At 45.8% G+C, this 20,957-nt stretch overlaps 1 protein-coding gene across 1 annotated transcript in view; it reads right to left on the reverse strand.

The window, feature by feature from the left end:
- TRPM1 (transient receptor potential cation channel subfamily M member 1) overlaps positions 1-20,957 on the reverse strand; it is a 47,857-nt gene that overhangs the window by 21,094 nt on the left and 5,806 nt on the right. Inside the window, exons 4-11 of the mRNA XM_053364598.1 lie at positions 19,750-19,921; positions 15,521-15,695; positions 12,276-12,399; positions 10,494-10,566; positions 9,215-9,315; positions 8,509-8,682; positions 5,828-5,962; positions 4,941-4,991 (exon numbers count right to left, since the gene is read on the reverse strand). Coding sequence (XP_053220573.1) covers positions 4,941-4,991; positions 5,828-5,962; positions 8,509-8,682; positions 9,215-9,315; positions 10,494-10,566; positions 12,276-12,399; positions 15,521-15,695; positions 19,750-19,921 — 1,005 coding nt within the window. The remainder of the gene's footprint in view (positions 1-4,940; positions 4,992-5,827; positions 5,963-8,508; positions 8,683-9,214; positions 9,316-10,493; positions 10,567-12,275; positions 12,400-15,520; positions 15,696-19,749; positions 19,922-20,957) is intronic.

Consider the following 20,957-nt stretch of genomic DNA (forward strand, 5'->3'; position numbering starts at 1 on the left):
ACTCACTGCAGGTATGCATCCATTGCTCTGTCCTGGAAGAATCAGACCAAATGAGGTAATCCATCTATATGTGATTCCAGCAGTCTATATGGATTTTCTCTACTGCACCTAAGAGCATACAGCTTGAACACAAGTTGCTGCGTGCCAATAAACTTGGAAGCAAAATGAGATGATCCAAAAAGAAGGTAGTGTTTTTTTAGAATCAAAGAACTTGAGAGTTGAAAGGGATGTCAAGGGTCATCTAGTCCAACCTCCTGCAATGCAGGAATAACAGTTAAAGAACCCCTGGCAGGTGGCTGCCTAACCTCTGCTTTAAAAAGCAGCTCTTACCATCCAAAAGTTCTTTCTGATGTTTAGTCAGTATCTCCTTTCTTGTCATTTGAATCCATTGGTTTGGGTCTTGCCCAAACATACCCAAACATTTACTCCCCCTGCCCCTAATTAGAGAAGAAACTTGTGTGACATAAAAACAAAAAAGACTTACCTCCATCCCTAGAAGCTTGAGAGCTTTAGGCTGCATGTTTCAAAAAAGAAATGAAACTTTTAGTTTGTGAAGAAATGTTATTTTTGTCCATCTTCTAGATTGCAGATACTGCTGCATGTTTCAGAGAAAGCCTATTTTTCATGCTATTGGTTAGCAGACATAGGCCGCCATGCTAGCTTCCTCCTTCTCCATTACAATGATATTCCCCCCCCCCCGCTCCACCTCAAGATTTAGCACACTGGCATGTGGCTCCAGAAGAGACTGTAGACCTCAGGCTGAAAAATGTTCTCTACCCCTGCACTAGGGGGAGGGGGAGGGGGAGTCTTAGATCCCCCTTTACCTGGAGATGCTGCCAGGAATTGAAGCTGGGATCATTTGCATGCAAAGCATGTGCTTTACTAATGAGCTGTGCAACTGAGCTATGGTCCTTTGCTCTTAAGAACAAAGGAATTTGCTGGGTCAGACTTAAGGTCCATGTAATCCATGGACTCACCACACAAGACACGCCTCCTTCCCCCTCCCTTAAAGGGGTTTTGACAAAGGCTTAGCCTGCACCCAACCATCCACCTGTGTCACATTTCATTTTCAGTTGCAAACACCTTCCTTCCTTCCTTCCTTAAGTCCAATGGAACATGTACCCCTTTTCTAATAAATCTGATCTAGTTTCATAGAAGAATGCCAAAGATGGGATCAAGCCAAATTCAGCACTTGCTGTGCATGCAGAGATCAAACAGAAGGAGAAAACAGACACCAATCTTGTGACAGATTCTTACCCTCTTTGGCCCAAATAAATTGTTGTACAGGGTTCGGAAGCTCTTTCGTGTATAGTTGCAACGATATGCCCCTCCCATGAGATATTCAAGGACCAGGCCAATGTCAATGAGGCTGATGTGGTAATCTGGTGGCAGATTTCCCTAGAAAACCCCCAAATAATTGTTTTGAAGCAAAATGTAAGCGCGAGGGTATATATTTAGGACACAATCTGACACACATTTATGAGATTTACAGTGTCTAATTGTACCCAAGCATAGACAAAAATCTGCTCTTTAATCTCAGGATCCATCATGCAAAATGTGGTTATGATATTTCAAGAGGTATCCAAATGCACAGTACACAAACATCTTTCCAAAATATATGGTAGATTAATGCTACAATCCTACACACATTTCTCTGGAAGTAGTTCCCATTAAACTCAGTGGGGTTAAATGTATGCCTAAGCAGAAATGACTTCTGAATTAGAAGGACTGACATCTGATTGAACTGGCTTAAAGTTTTGCTGTTACCTCCAATGACTAGCACAGGGAGACAGGCCAGCCCAACCAGTTGGTGGGTCCCATGTGGGCCGAGGTGATGTGCGTGGTCCTGCAAAGGGTGCCCACAAAGGAAGATGTGAGCGCTCATTCCCTTATTCTGGGGATGGGCAGACAAGCAGTATCCTGCATGGATATATGCACCATGATAAATTGACACAATAAATTGTTGTCTGTATTCACTCTGTTAAACTGAAACAGAACTACACCAGGGTATGACTAGGAGGCTCTCAGACTATCCCATTTCTTATCAATTTTAAATAATAATTAAAAATGGAGGGAATATCACAAATGTTTTGCTTTGCAAAATCCTTTGCTGTCAAAAATCTTCACTCACTAACCAAGAATTTCATTCTCGCCACTAGGACTGATTCACCAGAGAGGGAATCTCCCGGATGGCTCCCCCTGTAGCAAACCATTGTTTTTTATCTCTATGAAATGACATCTTTGAAAGCATTAGAAATGGCTGTATTTTGACTAGGTTTTACATCTTCCACCTAATCTGATCAGCTTTTGTCTATTTGGAGCTTTTATCCATTCAAGAATTCAATTTTCTTAAGGGCAGTTCAAAGTTCTTTCAATAATGCAGCAGAGGGAAGCTCCCCCTCCCCTTGGTTGATATTACATTTGTACCAGCCTCTCAGATGGGGGGAAGGAAGGATCAACACATTCATGCAAAGCTGTCCTGGGAAAACCCTCACTGAAATGAGCAGGAGCTGTGTAAAAGCACTACTGGGACCCATGACCTTGATCCTTTCCAGTAGCACAGTGATGGTGTGAGCAGGAGTGTCTGATGTAGTCAGCTGCTGTTACAGGACACAGTTGGGACAGCAAGCAGGAAAACCAGGTTGAGTGCCTATCAAAACGTTGCAGCCGGCCTCTCCTGTCACTAGCTTCAGTGTTAGCCTATGCAGCTGCTTGTGAATGAGCTTCACAAGCCTGCAGATGCCTGAACACATCTCTGGGTGTTCTTGGTACTGACAGCTGCTGCAGGCAACACAGAGAGCCTCCCTCCCAGCACCTTTGATCCCCATCCATTCACTCCACTGCAGCAACGTATCTCTTCGAAGAACAGGGAAGTCACTTGTTCATGGGCTGCTGAGTGAACAGCCCATCGGGATGTTGTGGCTCAGGATTCTCAAACTGGGACCCACTGCTTTTTAATGGTTAGGGAGAGTGAGAAAAAGGATTCCCTTCCCACAACTTGGGAGAAGACACTGCTCCCCATCTCAGTTTGGGTAAGAGATGCCCCCTCTGTCTCCTCCTCCCCAACTTCTGCTCTTCAGAGACACACAAAGGGTATCAGGGCGGCCCTTTGGTACAGAGAAATCTGACCACCTGGTGCTATTAAGCAAACTCATGTTCATAACAATTCACAGCATCTCGATGCCAAACAAGCTTTTGATTAATCTGCAGTCCTGATTTGGTAAACAAGTAGGTTGTATAACCTCCTCTGTCATATTGCTGAAGATTGGATGGTTACATTTAAAAATCTGGCATGCATCCTGAATCTCTGATCTGAACACAATGCCTCCTTGTTTAAGCTGGTTGTCTTTTATGTGCCTGAGTATGCGCAATGAGGTCTAGTCTACAAAAACATGGGACAATAGCTAACTAAGATGAAAATGAAACACTTTAAGCCATTCACCTCCATGTTAACCCAGCCAAATCCCCCAGTTTGCCGCTGAATGAGAATGAGCCATGGGAATGCAATGGGGGGGGGGAGAGAGAGATGGAGAAACATACAACAATGTGTTAATGACATTGAAAAATGCTAGCCATGGAACATGAGATATGAGTTCACAACATGCACCCAGTACACCATGAATGTGACCAGCTATGACCCAGACCCCCATGAATTGAACATGTCTTTTCTTATTTGCTAGTCTCCCTTCTCTCCAAAGAACATATGAGCCATTCTGCTGGATCAGGCCAGAGGCCAGGGTAGTCTCAGTGTCTGTTTTCAGTAGCAACCAGTCCATTGCCTCTGGGGGCTCACCAGCAGGGAGGGCAGCATCCCCCTTGCTGTTCCCTTCAGAAGTCTCCTGCCATTGAGCGCAGGCTTTTCCACACATTAGTTATCATCGCTAACAGAAAGCTTTTTAAGACTTCCATTCTTCATGAATGTGTCTTCTCACTTTTAAAAGCCATATAAGTAGAAGACAACTTTTATTCACAACTATTTTCTTTCAAGCCTTGGACTTTGTTACTTAACCCATATGTCACTCTTTTATGGTTTTACATATATCATTTTATTTGAATGCTGCCTTTCCACAGTTCAAAGCATGCTCAGGGCAGCTTACAGCATGAAAAAATTCATAACTACAACATAACGAAAGTAGTCCTAAAGAATAAATAAAACATTATAACCTAATTCACACTGCAAGAACCATTGCACGGACTGAATCCCAGCTATCCTTTGTAACTTGCACTGCCCCAAATTTTGTGATGCAGTTCTCCAACCAAGTAATGTGCACAAAAATGTATATATATGAGGGAAAGTGTGCATAGAAATGCACATATTGGTGATAATAACATATAAAAGATGCATTTTATTGGGGAAAATTGCTTTCAAAATGTGTGTATTAGTTAAAACTGCATACAAAATTTTATTAAGAGAAATCCACGCTTAAATGCTGATGAATTTTCATGAGGATTGGGATCCCCCACCATCAAAACTGCTGTGGAATTGTGGAGAAGTGAACACAGATTGCAAATGTGAGAAACACAGAGAAACTGTATTTGACAGATTCTTCTCTCCCTACATAGTATCTTGTGGGTTTGACACATACGTCTACTTCATGTGTCAGACAAATAGGAGCTCCCTACTCTTGGGAAAATGCAGAATGATTTTACACCACCACCCCCATTTTACCCCCTTCCCAAATTTTACCCTTGTTTCCCTTAGATCCTTCTTTCTAATCATTCCATGTTTTTGCAATGACACTTCCAAATAACTACATATGCAAGAAGCTGACTTTATCATTACAGAAAACATGCAATTTTTGAAGAAACATTTTGGAGACCACATGTGACACACCATCAAATAACACATGATTTTCCTGTTGACTTGTGTGAGATAAGTGTGAAAAAACATTTTGCTCATCTCTGCTTCCATTCCCAGTCTGAAAACATTTCTGCCATACCTTTTTTACATCTCTGACAAGCAGATGAAGGGTATTTGGTGGACCCAGTCTCTGAAAAAGACAACATGGCCAGGCACTGTCAGGAGGATATTTAATCTGGGAATGGTTTAATAAAAGCATTCTCTTATTTACACCAGCCTGTGCTGGTGGGGCAGATGGGAGCTGTAGTTCAAAACATCTGGTGGGTCCCAGGTTGGTGAAGGCCCATTTGCACCAATATGGGAACTGTACCAGCTCCTGACCACGTCCACCTCTCATTGCTGCCCATTCCCTTTCATACTTTCCCTCTCTCAAACTTCTCCTCCTGCTTTTTACTTCATTCCTCCAAACCTTGTTCTCTTCCAAAAGTGGGGCTGCATCCCACACTCTCTGTCCACTACCGCAAGTCCTCTTGCACTAGTGGATGGGCGAGTTTTAATGTAGAGCAACAGAAGAATCAAATGGAACAGTTGCACTAGTGGAAACTTGTTGCACAACAGATTTGTACAACAAAGCTACCAGCAACCTGCTTGTGCTTTCTCTTGCACAACAACATTCCAAGGGAGCAAAGCATTTTGCTAGTGGAACAAGCATACTGCTAAGTGACTTTAACTTAGCATGACACTGGATACAGCCCTTTGTTTCCAAGGCCCTGATCCTTCTACACCTGCTAGCCTAGCACCTCCTCTTCAAGATCTGTCAAGAACAGTTTAGTCTATGACAGTCAGAGGCACACAAAATCAATACAGATCTGCCAAGGCAACTGGTGCCTCTTAGGATCAGAGCAGCACAACCAATGGGAGTTGTGCACTCTCGCCTCTGTGCGCATATCATCTCAAAATGCCCTGGCATTAAGAGCACACCCGCCCCCTTTATGCTTTGGAAGGGCTCCTAGAAAGTTCACTCACAGTGTTGTAAAGCTCTTCCAGTCGTGGGATGGTGAGGAAGCGCTGCATGCTGACGCCGTTCTCAATCAGTAGCTTCACAAAGTCCACCCGATCCAGCACAAGAGCATCGAGCATCGCTTGCTCTAGGGAATTTACCTACAGAGAGGATGGAATGCACTATGAATTGAAATTCCAAATATATAGAAACAGTGTGAAGATACCATGTTGGAAGACCTGCTTTGTCAAAGGCTGGTGTTTGGGAGGTATCACCATCATCTGTGGTCAGAACTTTTTTTCAGCTGGAACTCACCAGAACTCAGTTCAGGCACCTCTCAGGTGGCTGCCATTGCCATTCTAAGATAACAAGGGTTTGTGGTGAGTTCTGGCACCTCTTTCCCCAGAAAAATAACACTGCCTGTGGTCTATTTTATTACACATTACATTTATTTCACATTGAGCACAGATTTGCATGTGGTTCCCCCACTTCCTAATGCACCAGGAGCACATGGGGGCTGCTGTGAATGACTGTGCAAGTCATACAGTGACAGTCCCCATGTGAAGATGGTGATTCTCACTACAGTGTTCTCTGATAAGTGCTGCCTGGCAGCAGCGGCGGAGCAAGCCAATTGGGCACCTGGGGTGGCGTGCATGCCCTGCGCCCAGGGGTGGAGCCAGCCACCTGCGGGGGTGGGGCGAGCCAGGGCAGGATGCTCCGTGGGGCCTCCAAGCAGTCTGCCTGCCTCCTCCTCCTGCCTTACAGTTGAGGGGGAGGCAGCGGGTGCAGTGGTGGAGGAAGCCACTTGGTCACCCGGAGTGGCAAACATGACATGCACCTGGGGGCGGGGTGTCGCTATGTAGTGCGCATGTGCGGCGGCGCTACGTACGTGGTTTGCCAGTGGCACAGTCCTGGGATCCTCTGCTCGTGGCTGCAGCTGCGAACGGAGGATCCTCTACATGCAGCTGCAGCCACGAGCAGAGGATCCCGGCACCGTGCCGCCAGCAAACTGCTACGTAGCGTGCTTGTGCGGCTTCGCTACGTACGGCGCATGTGTCATGCGTAGCGATGCTGCACATGTGTGCTACATAGCGATGCCCCACCCCCGGGTGCACATCATGTAGAGGATCCTCCATTTGTGGCGGCGGCATGATGGCTGTTTGCGCCGCCGCAGTGGGGCGCTGCCTTGTCACCCCTGGAGATGTGGCACTGGGAGCACACCACCCCCGCCCCCCATTGCGACGCCACTGGGTGGGCGGACCGTTTGGGGCAGCGTGGAGCCTGCAGGCATGCTACAGGCCCCGCGGTGAGTGCCCCCTCAGTGGTGACACCCTGGGTGGCTTGCCCCCACCGCACCCCCTTCCTCCGCCCCTGCCTGGCAGCAGTCCCTGCCCATCCCCTGCGTGCTTGAAGCACACAAGGTCTCCCACAAGCAGGAGCCAGACCTCATCTCTTTATTAATTTCTCACCTACACAAGGCTTATGCATTACTCTGGGCAGGTACCAACAAGGATGGGGAACGTGTACATTTTGGTTTCTCTCGGTTTCTCATTTTTGTAGTCTTAAGTTCAGCTCTCCCCATTGCCACATCAGTTTGTGATTTAAAAAACTCAAAGTAGCTTCTCGTGAATATTCTTCTGCAAATTTCCCCTGCTATGCACCTCTTAAAATGCACTGTCCCCGTATATACACATTTTTGCAAAGCAATTATCCCTTATTTAATGTACTTTTATAAGTTAGTTTCAGTAAGACGTGTAATCCATTTACATTACACATTTTAGTAAAGAACTCCACTGCAAAATTTGGATAAGTGTGAATTTCGAAGGATGGCTGTGTTTTGGCTCACATATTGTTTCAGAAAGCTCAAATTAGGTAAGCTCACATTTAAATGTGATCTGAACGGAGTTTCTCCCCCATCCCTACCTATCAATATTTAAAACCAACTATTAAATACAATGCAGTTTAAAACTACAATGTAAAAAAAACAGAGGACTGTAGGAGTTAAAACAGGGCATTGAATAAAGCACATTATTTATCTGTTAAACCACAGTTTGGGAACAGATGTGGCCCCCAGAAGTTGTTGAACTCCCAACTCCAGCCAGCATGGCCAGCAGCCCAGGAAGACAGGAGCCAGGATCCAACAACATCTGCGTTCCAAAATGTGCAAAGGTCATGGTTCAGGTGCTGTGTATTACACCAGCCTTTTGGTTTTAAAGCCCAGATAATCAACCATTGAATAAATCCATTCTGTAAGCATATGAAGGGCCACTTCAGGTAAAGATTCTGGCTTCTGGAGCCTACATCTCAAGGGCACATTCGGGCATACTTGTCATTTACACATGGTGCCAATGGAGGTGGGAAAGGTTATGCCCACAAGCTATACATGAGTGATAGGCCAGAAAGGACCAACATCTCTCTGAAGTCCTCTTGTGATGCATAGCCACAAAACAGGGGTGAAGCCTCTAAAACCCAACATCATGAAGATGGCTAAAAGGTGCACTGAAATACTTTTCTTCTAAAAGGGCAGCCAAAGCCACAGTGCAGTTTAGGCCCAGCTCTTCTTCAGGGAACTTCTCTCCTGCTAACACAGATAGAAAGATACATCTGAAATTGGCTGTGAAACTGGAAAAGCACAAAGGAGTAAATGATCCAGTGAAGACAATTGGCGTTCAGAGCCATGGAAGGGCAATGCCATGTTTAAGCTCACCCAGTTCAGTAGCTCAAGTTTCCTTGGATCTGTTTCTTCCTCCGGTTCTTCTTTCTGTTTCCCACCTTTCTTTTTGCCTTTTCCTTTCCCTCTTGCTGCTTTTGCTTGAGGTGCCGGAGATTTCTTCTCCTTTTCTGGGGCTGTCCCATCCGTAACTGCAAGGCTTCCCAATGGCTGCAGTTAACAGGACACAAAATGGAGGTTCAGGGGTTGCTGAGCCCCATATGTCCCTGCCTATGCATATATCAATCAACATTTCAGTCTGCATCAGGGATTCTAACAAAAAACTGGCCAGTAGACCAGGTGAAGGACTGATTGAAGGGGCTGCAAAAGCCCCAGCATCAATCCCTGGCATTTCCAGGTCGGGCTAGGAATGTCCTCTGCCCAAAACTCTGGGGGACAACACTAAGCTAGATGGACCAATGGCCTGGCTCAGTAGAAGGCAGCTTCCTGTGTTCCTAATACTTCCATTTTACAGGTGAGGAGCACTGAGGCTGAGAAAGAAGCCATTAGCATGCAAGACCTGCAATTGCAAGGATTCTCCCTACCCTGATGAAACTTTACATGCTACTGAAATCCGTGCTGATCTACTGCTAATTGCCCAATCTTCCCTGATGTAGAGCATCATATAGCTGTCCAACCTAGAAGTGGGAGTGTGGTGACATTTTATTTAAAAAACAAATAACCTCTCTATGCAAAGATTTACCGGCCAATGATGCCCAAAGACGAAGATTTGACTGCGTGCAATATCCACACGGTTCCAGGCCAGTGCTAAGCTCAGCTGATCTGGTGCAGATGCATTAGTACCTAAGCAAACAAGCAAGTTTTTACCACTCAGTGTATAGAATCTCAGCTTTCTGCCAATTAAATAAGCAAGCAAGCAAATCAGAACTCCAGTCCTACTCACTACGATGAAAGTATTTTCTCCCTCAAGAAATATATCAAATTGTTACAAGCTACAAGAAAAAACGGCTTCAGCTGGGAGGCAAGAATGAGATATGTCTTTTTCCTATCTTTGACAAACTGAGTGAACTGAAAATATAGAATTGGTGGGGAACTGCGTATCTCCTCTGTCTCCACTGATATGCTTGCTATGCACATCTGGCATAGAAGGTATGAATGCAGGGAGGCGCACATGCTTGCAACATTAATGTCTTACTCACCCAGGAGCTTCTGAAGTGTTCAGAGGCCTCTGGGTGACTGTAGCAGCTGCTGTCAAAAACAGTAGCTTGGATCCAAAGAACTGAGTTGAAAGTGAAAACGTTTTAGCACTGTCCTCTGAACTTTTGCATAAGCTGCTGAAATACTTCTCACCATGCAGCACTGTGATTTATTGTGGCTGTCTTACAGTTGAAAGGCAGGGTGACTGAGGAAGACACAGGCTGTCACATATATCACTGTTCTCTTGTTTGGTCACAGCAAATCAGATCACAGATCACTACAGGTCACCTAGTGGCCTTTGTGTATGGGATGGCTGGTTCAAGTGCTGCTGCATGGAGCAGACCATAGATGATGAACAAAGTCAATGTGACTGGTTGTGCCGACTCTGTATTCAGCGTAAACCATTTGCAGAAGGTGGAACAGGCCAAGAGTCAAACATGTTCAAATTTTAAAACCAAAGAAGGGCTCCTCTTCTCTTCCATGTCCTGAGCATACTTCTCCTCCCATCAGTTTTTAAACATTTAGCACAAGTGGCCATCAATGTAGTTTATTGTGTTGCATTAAAAGAAAAACAATATCTTCTAGCACATATGATCCCAGGGTAGAATGAAAAGTTCAGGAAAAAGAATGTAATGGAAAATTCAGTAGCAGATGTAACCTCTAGATGCTGTGCTTCTCTGTATTCTAAGTGAGCCCAAATAAACATTTAACATTTGGTACATAATTAACCTAGAGATTCATGAGTCAGTTGGTTTGCTAGCCGGATATTCAAATGGAGGTGATATAATTCATCAGTTTTCCACATTCTTGCTTGGATAGCTCACCTTTAAGTAGAGCTGTTAAGATGGACATCTCAATATCCTGCTGCCCCTCAGAGCCCATGCGGAACACAGTGATCTAAAAGTTCAGCAAAAAGTGAAGGGAAAGTGTAAGCGCAACACCTCCATGCTCTTCTGTGTAGCTCTACTGCTTGCATGTATCAGTGATACTCCCAACAACTGAACACAATGTCCCCCAAAGCAGTCCCAAAAAGTCAAGTTTAGGTCATGCTCAGGAAGTAAGGCAAGCTTCCCAGGACATGGTGTTCTGTAGATGAGGTCTGGCCACCAAGAAAGCCATGTCACCATGCGTGCCCATCTGCCAGGCCTCAGATGGAAGGGCTTCCAAGGATTCTGAGCATGCCTCTTGCACAACACAGCTGTGTTGCACGGCAGAAGCACTGGCAGGAACTACAATGGTGGGGTGAAGTTGAGTATCAGCAGGATTGGTCCAAGCGGGACTTTGCCATCATGTCTGCCCTGAGCCTTTCTCCTTCGCCAACCTTGTGCCCTCCAAATGTTCTGGACTACAACTCCCATCAGCCCCAATCAGCCCCAATCAGCATAGTCAGGTAGAATAAGGCTGCCTTATAGGCTGCTGTGCCACTCAGCCGCGGATTGTAGCCTTGGTTTTTAAATAATATGCTGCTCTGGTCCATGGAGAGGTCTGCAAAGCCATAAAGAGTATCATTCAATTGGCACAGGAGAGATGGAGAGGGAGACAATTTATCCTCAGACTGGAACACTGGGATTTATATTTAATCTGATCAAATTTGTCTCCTAACTTCTTGTCAAAAACAAATAAATAAAAGAGGAAATGTCCTCTAATTGCTATTGCTGGAAAATGTACATTCTGTAATTTGCTTACTTTATTTTGTGAGGAGGGAGATGCGAAAAAAGTCATTTGCTGATGGAGGCCTTTAAGAAGCTTGATGGTCAGATTATGTAATCAGAATGTCTTCCCTACTAGCCCAGATGGTGGTGCCACGTGACTGGCTAAATATCTAAAGGGGTGGCAAAGTCCTAAAATGCTGATTAGCCAAAGAATGGTATTGACTTAAATCCAGTTAATGTGGAAGAGGGGTTTTTCCCTACCAGTGTCACTCCAACATGGATGCAAATGGGATCAGGCTAAGTAACATATTCCCATTTGTCTTTCTAGTCCATAGTTCTAGTCATGGTTCAAACATTTAGAAGGCACCAGGTTGGGGAAGGCTGATCTAGGGCAATATTGCCCACACTGATCAGCAGTGGCTCTCTGATGTCCCAAATCATTATTGAGCAACAAATCAATTTTAAAGATAACAACGTTGAACTCCTGCTCCCATTAGCCCTAGCCATCAAAACCAATGATCGGGGATTTTGGGAGCTGTAGCCCAACAACAGACGGTGGGCACCACATTGCCTATCCCTGGAACTCCTCAGATCTCACTCTTGGGTCCAAACGAGAAGTGAGGGTTGGAGGTTGCGAGTGAGGAAGGTGGGTCAGGCTTTGGGAGGTGCCTGTCACCCTTTTACCCCGGCTGTGACTTCCATCATGAGTGTTCCTCCTGCTCCTGCTCCTCCTCCTCCTCCACCGCGTGGTGTGTGATTTTTCAGCAGGAAGGTGGCTCGGGGAGGAAAGGGTTTGCTCTCTGCTCCCGCTGTGCAGCAGTGGCCTTGATCTGGTTCTGGCTGCTTTTGCTTGAAAAAGAATGTGCCCAGGGCCTCTCATTTGAGAAGTGTCCCCCATGCTATGTTTGGCCCTGATACTCAATTGGTTTTGCAAGTGAAGTGTAAGATGCTTACAAGTTCTTTCTTTTTCATGCACTCCATGAGAATAACAAACAGCTGGTGAGCTTGGTTCCTGCTGTAGTTAAAGGTTTTCTGAATGGTGACAAGCAGCTGGTCCCTCAGAGACTCACTTATGATGCTAAAGTCAAGAGACAAAACAGAAAACAAATATTTTCATGCTTGGACTTGGTTTTCAGAAAACAACCCTTGGAGTACAAACTTGTGTTGCTCTCCTCAGAGTAAGTCTTCATTATATAATTTTAACCAGTTTAACCAATTCTAACTGTTTAATCTTTATTTGTCTGAGCATACGGTGTAAAGCCACGTCATGTGCATGACAAATTCCCTCAAATTAGAACAGTAGTCTTCAACTTTTTAAAGACCCAGGACCCACTTTTAACCCAAGTATGTATTTAAGAATACAAACCTAGACAGTATCTTAAAAAGCAGAGACATCACCTTGCCAACAAAGGTCCGTATAGTTATAGCCCTGGTTTTCCCAGTAGTGATGTATGGAAGTGAGAGCTGGACCATAAAGAAGGCTGATCGCCGAAGAATTGATGCTTTTGAATTATGGTGCTGGAGGAGACTCTTGAGAGTCCCATGGACTGCAAGAAGATCAAACCTATCCATTCTTAAGGAAATCAGCCTTGAGTGCTCCCTGGAAGGACAGATCCTGAAGCTGAGGCTCCAATACTTTGGCCACCTCATGAGAAGAGAAGACTCCCTGGAAAAGACCCTGATGTTGGGAAAGATGGAGGGCACAAGGAGAAGGGGACGACAGAGGACGAGATGGTTGGACAATGTTCTCGAAGCTACCAGCATGAGTTTGACCAAACTGCGGGAGGCGGTGGAAGACAGGAGTGCCTGGTGTGCTCTGGTCCAGGGGGTCACAAAGAGTCGGACACGACTAAACGACTAAGCAACAACAACAACAATGTATTTAAGAATTACTCTCTTAATTTCTTATTGATTGACTGATTGCATTTATATGCCACCTTTTCCTCCAAGCTGCTCAAGGCAGCATACATGGTTCTTCCCCACAACAGCCCTGCAAGGTAGGTTAGGCTGAGAGGCAGTGACTGGTCCAAGGTCACCCAGTGAGCTTTATGGCCAAGTGGGAGTTGTGAGCCCTCGTCTTCCAGATCTATGTCCGACTATACCACACTGCCAGGTATTTTGCTAGTTCATAAAAACAGGTCCTAGTACATCAGATGTGGCTGAAAAAGACTTCAAAAGCTATCTCACTCCTCCCTGAGCACACTGTGATGAGAGCCCTCTAACCTTGGCCAATTCCCTCTTATTTCAATTTGGCCAGCAGGCAATTCACTCAGATTCGTGGGTCTGCTGAGTTTCGGGAAATTCTGCTCTCTAATCAGAATGAGGTGAGAGAACTCCCCAAAGGCCCCTGTTATCAGGGAAGCTGTTTAGCCTGAGAACCTTTATCAGATCCTGGGCTTTGCCTGACAGGGCCCAAGAGATCCAGCACAGAGATGCCAGATCAGCAAGAAGCTTCTGAGGTTAACTCAGAAGAGGCCTTTGGTTTTCTCTAAAAAAAGTGGTGGGGGTGAAATTGTGAAAATTAAGCTGGTGAGTAATATATTTAAAAATGGAACATCTGCTCTGGAGCATACTGAAGAAGTTCCCATTTTTATTAATACATCTAAATAATGTAATACTTAGCATTTATAGAATACCTGAGGGCTTTCAAAGCTCCCTGCATACATTATTTTAGTTATCCTTGCAACCACCCTGTGAATTAAGGGTTGTATCTAAGGTAGTCCTACTCTGAGTAGGCCCATTAAAAGATAGTTGTGCTCATTCATTTCAGTGGGTCTACTGTGAGCAAAACTAACATTGGATCTGGCCTACAGGCTGTAATGATTGTTCCTTTGAGGACAAAGGACTGAAACCGAGCAGTGCCTAAAAAGCAGGGGGAGGGAACTCTTTGGAGTCTGAGGGCTGCATTCCCTTGCAGGCAACTTTCTGGATGCCACATTTATTTATTTATTGCATGTATAGCCTACCTTTTTTCTCCAAGGAGCTGTACATTGTTCTCTCCCTCCTTATTTAATCTCCACAACAGCCCTGTGAGGTGGGCTAGACTGAGAGGCAGCAATTGGCCCAAGGTCACCCAGTGAGCTTCATGGCTGAGTGAGGATTTGAACCCAGGTCTCCCAGTTCTTAGTCCAACACCACGTTAGCTGTGCTGGGCATGTCCAGCAGCAAAAGTGGGCACAGCAACAGATGTAGAGCAGGCAACACCCCCGCCATGCAAAAGCCAGAGGTTTCATTACTCCATCCACACAAGGAATTATTGCAGCTGAAGGATGCATTCCAGCCAGGCAAAAACACTTGTGAAGGGTGTGAAGCAGGGCTAGTGAGGGGTGTGGTCTGGGGAGGGGTCTTAGCTTGGGGAAGGTCACAAGGGCTGGATAGAGAGGCTTGGAGAGCCACATTCAGCCCCTAAGCCTGAAGTTTCTCACCCCTGACAGAAAGTCCTCCAGCAAGTTCCTAGAGGAGACAATATTGGAACCTTGGTCAACAGCTCAGGTTTTGCACCATGCAAATAAGACTTCCATTGTGCACTCCCTCCTCTCCTAGTCTTCACATGCACGATTTGATTTGTTTGAACATAAGTCTGGTTTGGATGTTACACTAAACCCACCGTTTAGCTCCATATGAGGAACAAGCCTCTAACTTCAGTACTCTCAGCTCCCCTCTCCTCATCCAGTCCAGACCCAAGGAAGAGATTGGAAGTGTCCACTTCCCTGTTTAAGCTCACTGTGAGGTGTTGTTATCTCCAAAGCTGAAACTGTGGTTTCTTTTAGACTATGGTTCATCAAAACAAGTCAAGATCAGAAATCATGGTTTAGCCATGGCTTGTTTCAATAAAGTTTAAAGTTGAAACTAAACATAATTTGTCCAAGTTTGTATGTAGCAGCAAACTGTGGTTAGGTTAAACCAAGATGCTTCCCATCTCCTCTGGCATGTGCTCGGGGAGCAGGGGCACTCGAGTTCATGGCTTGATCAAGCTTGTTCACATAGTGCTAAGTTCAGTGCTAAGTGTGCACCGGGACAATGGCAAATTGTGGTTTCTCAAGAACATGGAAATAAGGTAAGCAAGAGGAAGGAGAGTGTGAACAGGCACAACATTCTTTGTGTAACTGGTCACAGCATGCTTTGGCACTATGTATGAATAGGGACTCAGTCTCCTAACCACTACATTACACCAATTCTAACATGTCAGTTATTCTTACCCTCCTTCTTCTGAGTACTTGTGTGCAAATGATAAGATGTCTGACGCTCGCCCGCTGCCATCACAGATCACAACAGGAAGTGGCGGCTCTTCACGCAGGCATTCCAAGACGATGGATATCACATTGGGACCACCTTCGACTATCAGTCCAACCACAGGGACCCCCTGCCCCAGCCCTGTAGGACAAACCAAGCAGGCCATTAAACACCAAGTGAATGTTTTGAAAGAGTGGAAACTTCAGATTCTCAATGAAGCAGGATGCTGTACAAATACCAGGGCATAAGACAAGGAGAAGCTGCTGAATAATCTGAGAAACTGCACAGTACTTTTGATGAACAGCAGAACCTGCTCGTAAAACTCAACAGAGGGCACAGCAGTTACAGTGGCATAGAAATGGCATGTGTTTGTTGTGTAGACATGCTGCCTGCAAAGTGACAGCCATCTAAAGGCTCTCCTAAGGAGCACTACCAGCTGTTTATTGTTAGGATGCAAATAATGGTCGGTCGGTGTTAGAGACGACAGCTGAGCACCCCTTTGCTGTCCCTGCCTCACTGTGATCTCCAGGCATAGGATGACAAAGGGAAGCCCATAGGTCACAGGATCCAGGCAGACTTGGTCACATGTCAGGAAGTTGGAGGACTAAAAGTAGAAAAATAATGATCTTGCACTTGGCATGATATGTCCTCAGGAAGTAGGTGCTTAAATTCAAAATGCTGGGGGTCAGGCAGAGTTTTAAGGAAATTAGTCTCAAGATGTAGTAAAAGCTGAACAACAAAAAAAGCAGAAGAAAACCCACATTCTCTTTTTAATGCACATTAGACAAATGGGGGAGAGAACACTTTGAGACCATATCCCTACTTCCAAACCAGCAATACCCTTAATTTAGACGTCTCTCTATGGAGGGGTGAGAAACCCAGTGGCCCTCCAGATGCTGTGGGATTCCAGTTGCCATCATTCCTGACTCCTGGCCATACTGGCTGATCAGAGTCCAACAAAACCCAGGCCACATTCGCACCACACCTCTACAGCACTTCACTACCACTTTAAACTGCTGTGGCTTCCCTCAAAGAATCCTGGGAACTGTAGCTTGTTAAGGGTGCTGAGAGCTATAATTCCAAGAGCAATTTAACAACCAATCCCTCTTCCCAGTGAACTCTGGAAATTGTAGCTCTGTGAGGGGAATAGGGGTCTCCTGACAACTCTCAGCACCCATAACAAAGAATGACTTCCATAATTCTTTGGGGGGCTATTTATAGTGGTATTGTGACCCTTTAAATGTATGGTATGAATGTGACCCTAGAGTGTCACAGGCTCCCCATGCCTCATCCATGGGCCAAGCATTTTGCTGCCTGAGGTGAAAGGCAAGATGGTATATTCGTTCTCTCTCTCTCTCCATTCCACATATAGAAGCCAGCTGGAGTGGCAGCTGAATCTTGCATCCTGTCTTGCACTTTGAGGTGGCAGGTTAGTATAGCGGACCAGAGACAGGCCATGTGCCATACACAGCTCTGCCTTCCAAGAGAAGGGCTCTGGAAGGGCTACCATCTGCTGCCTGAGGTGGAGACCTCATTCTGTCTAATGATAGGGCCGGCCCTAACTAAGCAGAATCACAGGGGCGCTTGGAAGATTGTGGGGTTCAAAAGGTCAGACTTTGTAGCCTCCGGATAAGGAACTCCGACCCCCTGGGTACTTTAATGGACCCTATGCGCACAGAAGTGGTTCATGAGGCAGGTCACCAATATCCTGCTTCCACTGCTGAGCTCCATCAAATAGGCAGTCCATTCACACATAGGTTTTGTTTTGTTTCTTTAATTGCCAATGATTTTAATCAGGAAAATGAACTGCATGAAAAGAGTTGACCCTCCAAGTGCCACTGTTTTGCAGGAGAGATTGAAATACATCAGAACGAATGCTCATTCAAGATTAGACATTGTCTAACCTTTGTACAAGCTTTGAATATTCAAAAAATTGGTCATCCAGAGGAGCCCACAGCTTGGTTACTTTCAGCAGCTACTCTTTGTAAATCAAAAGACGACCGAAATGTATTCAGACACCTCTAATGCCACACCTTGTCTGACCCCTAGAAAGGGGCAGTTATGACTCCTGTTCTGCAAAAAGGGGATCTAAAGCTAAAATGTAGTTATGAGTTTGTGGCAGCAGGTGGGTGGAAAAAAGGGTGAACGTCCCACCTTGGCTTTTGGGCCAAATAGGGCAAAGGATGCCAGAACCAAGTCCCCCAAGAACTGATGTGTGGGAACCGCCAGAAGGCCCTCGGAGCTGGACCTCAGGCTGGATGATGGGGGTGGAGACGCTCATTCAGGTATACTGGGCCGAGGCTGTTTAGGGCTTTAAAGGTCAGCACCAACACTTTGAATTGAAGGTCCTCTTCGCCATTGCTGTTGCCACTTGGTAGGCTCAATGTTGAGCTCTAACCTGTGTCCTGTCGGATTCAGAATGAGTTTTCCGCCACCGGTGCTCCAGCCGTCTCAGTGATTGTTTCATCGCCCTTAGCTCTACGGAAAACCACGGGGCTGTCCGGGCTCCATGCAATCGGAGAGGCTTCGGAGCCAGACAGTTGATAGCCCTGGTTAACTCTGCATTCCAGCAGACCACCAGGGAATCAGCTGAAAGGCCATCAACATGGGATAACACATCCCCTTCCACTCTCTGGAAACCATTTGGATCCATTAAGTGGCAGGGGCGGACCATCAGAATTGGTCCCACCGCTCTGCAGAGGGGAAGGGGCGCAGAGAAGTCCAGTTGCACCAGGAAGTGATCCAACCATGGCACTTCTTTTGTTTTGCTTTTACTTAGTGTCAGATCACCCACATACATAGAGGTGAACACCAGGTCTAAGGCATGTTCACGACTATGAGTTGGGCCAAACTTATTCAGGGATGGCCCCATGGAGGCCATGCTTTCCACAAAGTCCAACGCCCTGCTTCTGAGGATCAAGCAGGAAGTATTGTTGTTCTACAGCGCTGGTATTCAGCAGCCTGCTGCTTCTGAACAAGGAGGCTCCATAGAGTCATCGTGGTGAGAAGCCACAGACAGGCCTCATCTCCTCTTCCATGAATTTCTCTTATCCATTTTTAAAGATAACTAAGCTCTCCTCACATCTTGTCGCAACAAACTCCATATTTATGTCCCAAAATGACCACCTCTCATTTTCATGAGATAAGCCACACTTCGAGTATTACAGGAGAGGGAGAGAAACACCTCCCTAGCCATATTTCGGGACTGAGCCTGGGCACCAGAGCAGGTTCTGAGCCTGAGCTGGCAAGTCAACCTATGTGCCCAACAGATGCCTCCACCTTTCTGCCAGAATTGCCAACAAGGGCAGCAATTAGCATCCATGCACAGTTTTTAATATGGGTCTGGCAGTAGAAGGCCTGTTAGTTTCGGTATGTTTTCAGATTCAGGGCACTGATTTCACAGGCAGTGGTGTAATTCAGTGTACAAAGAACAGAGAAAGAAAGAGGACCCATTCTATTTATACAGGATATATTGCCTCAGACCACCAGTGCGCTTGCACATCTACAGAAGACAGAAAGTGCTGGCAGCTGAGGCCAATAAACAAATAAATGTGCACTTACAAGTCAATACATATAACATGTGGGTGCAACAAATGTGTGTTTACCAGCCATGGGCGTCATATAGGCATCCATGGCAGGAAACTGGCATTTCCCATGATTCCTTTCTGCATTTGCTCAGGGTGATACACCTGCATTCACCACCACGAATACAGCCCACTCTGCCAGCTACTTTCATCACTCTTGGGTAGCGGTGGGCGAGTGCATGGGCAGGGGATGCAAAGCGGGAGTCGCCAGCACCTGCACTCTTCTGTTGTGCCCCCACAGAAACTGAGGAATGGCCTCCCAGAGGAAAGATGCCCATGCTCTTCCTGTTGGACTTCTCCCAGTAAGGTCCAGCACTGGCCCAAGACATTTTGACATCTCAGGTGAACCACAAAATGCCCCCCTCCAGGGAAGAAGGGGGAGTGAAGCTCTGCATTAAGCACAAGGGGGGGGATAAGGATCCAAGAGTGATGCATTTCTTGGGGGGCAGATCTGCTGGCCCTGTGGATCCTGCTACCTCATTGCTGGCCTGGCCCTGGTAAGGTCTATTGATCTTCTACGGATTTTTGATAGGGGGTTCTACCCATGAGGTTATTCTGCACTCAGCAGTGACCTGTTTTGTGAATGAGCTATATATCTCTGGTCAACTTACGTGTGTTGATTTTTTGGAGTGAGATGTGCTTCTCCAGCTGGCGCCTCAGTTTCACTTCTGCCCCGTATTTGCCAAAGGTGCCATTGTCGGCCAGGATGAAGTGCGTATGGGAACTGTTGAGCACAGAGAGTTTGCTTAGTGGGTTTGACATGGTTTGGTAAACTCTTGTCACCTGTCAAAAAGAAAAGGGCATCTTTAATTTAAAAAGAAAGTAGAAACAAATAAAAACTGGGTCATATTTGCACTTGCATCTGGATTCTGGGAATATTGGACTTCAACTAGCTTAAACAGTAATTTCATCTCCTTCAGGAATCTTTGGGAACTGTAATCAGGGAGCTAGAGATCTCTCAAAAACCTTGCCAAACTAGAATTCCCAGAATCCTTTGGGGAGACAAACCATGGCAGTTATTCATTTACTTGTTTTTTGCCCTGTAAAGTTCTCGGCCATCACACAGCACTCCCATTCTTCTATTTTCTTTCTTCTTTTGAAGTAAATTAGGCTGCCTCCCCATATCTAACACACTAAACACTCTTCCACACGGGCTCTGAATTGCTTGGCATTTTCATGGCACTTTAAAGAGGGTTTGAAGCATTTCATGTACATTATGTCAGCAGCCCTTCCTCACTTGCAAAGTAGGCCAGCATTATTATCTTCTTATTGCAAAGGGAGGGCAGAAAGGTTCTGGCTTGCTGAAGGCCTTCTTGTGAATTTGTGGGTGTGTGAGGTAAAGTTGAAGCTAAGGATCTCACTGCTCAGCCAACACTGATATAAAGCTAAATTGGTATAAAACTGTTTACAATGTGGACCTCCCCTCTGGACACTATTTCCAGTGAAGCCACGTTCAGAAAGTGAAAGACAGCTTAGTATAAAAGGCTCCTGTCTTTGGAGTAGTAAATGGCAATCTCAGTGGCCCAGATGAACACAGTGGTACCTCTGTTGCCAACGAGATCCATTCTGGAGCCCCGTTTGCAACCTGAGCAGAACACAACCTGCGTCTGCGCGGGTCACGATTCGCCGCTTTTGCGCATGCGCCTGACGGCATTTTGAGAGTCTGCGCATGCGGCGAAACCCGGACATAACCCGTTCTGTTACTTCCGGGTTGCTGTGGGACGCAACCTGAAAAGATTTAACCCGAAGTGTCTTTAACCCGAGGTATGACTGTATACGGTCGTACCTTGGTTGACGAACGCCTTAGCAGTCGAACATT

The sequence above is a fragment of the Podarcis raffonei genome, chromosome 14 (assembly GCF_027172205.1).
Source record: "Podarcis raffonei isolate rPodRaf1 chromosome 14, rPodRaf1.pri, whole genome shotgun sequence".
Taxonomy (NCBI): domain Eukaryota; kingdom Metazoa; phylum Chordata; class Lepidosauria; order Squamata; family Lacertidae; genus Podarcis; species Podarcis raffonei.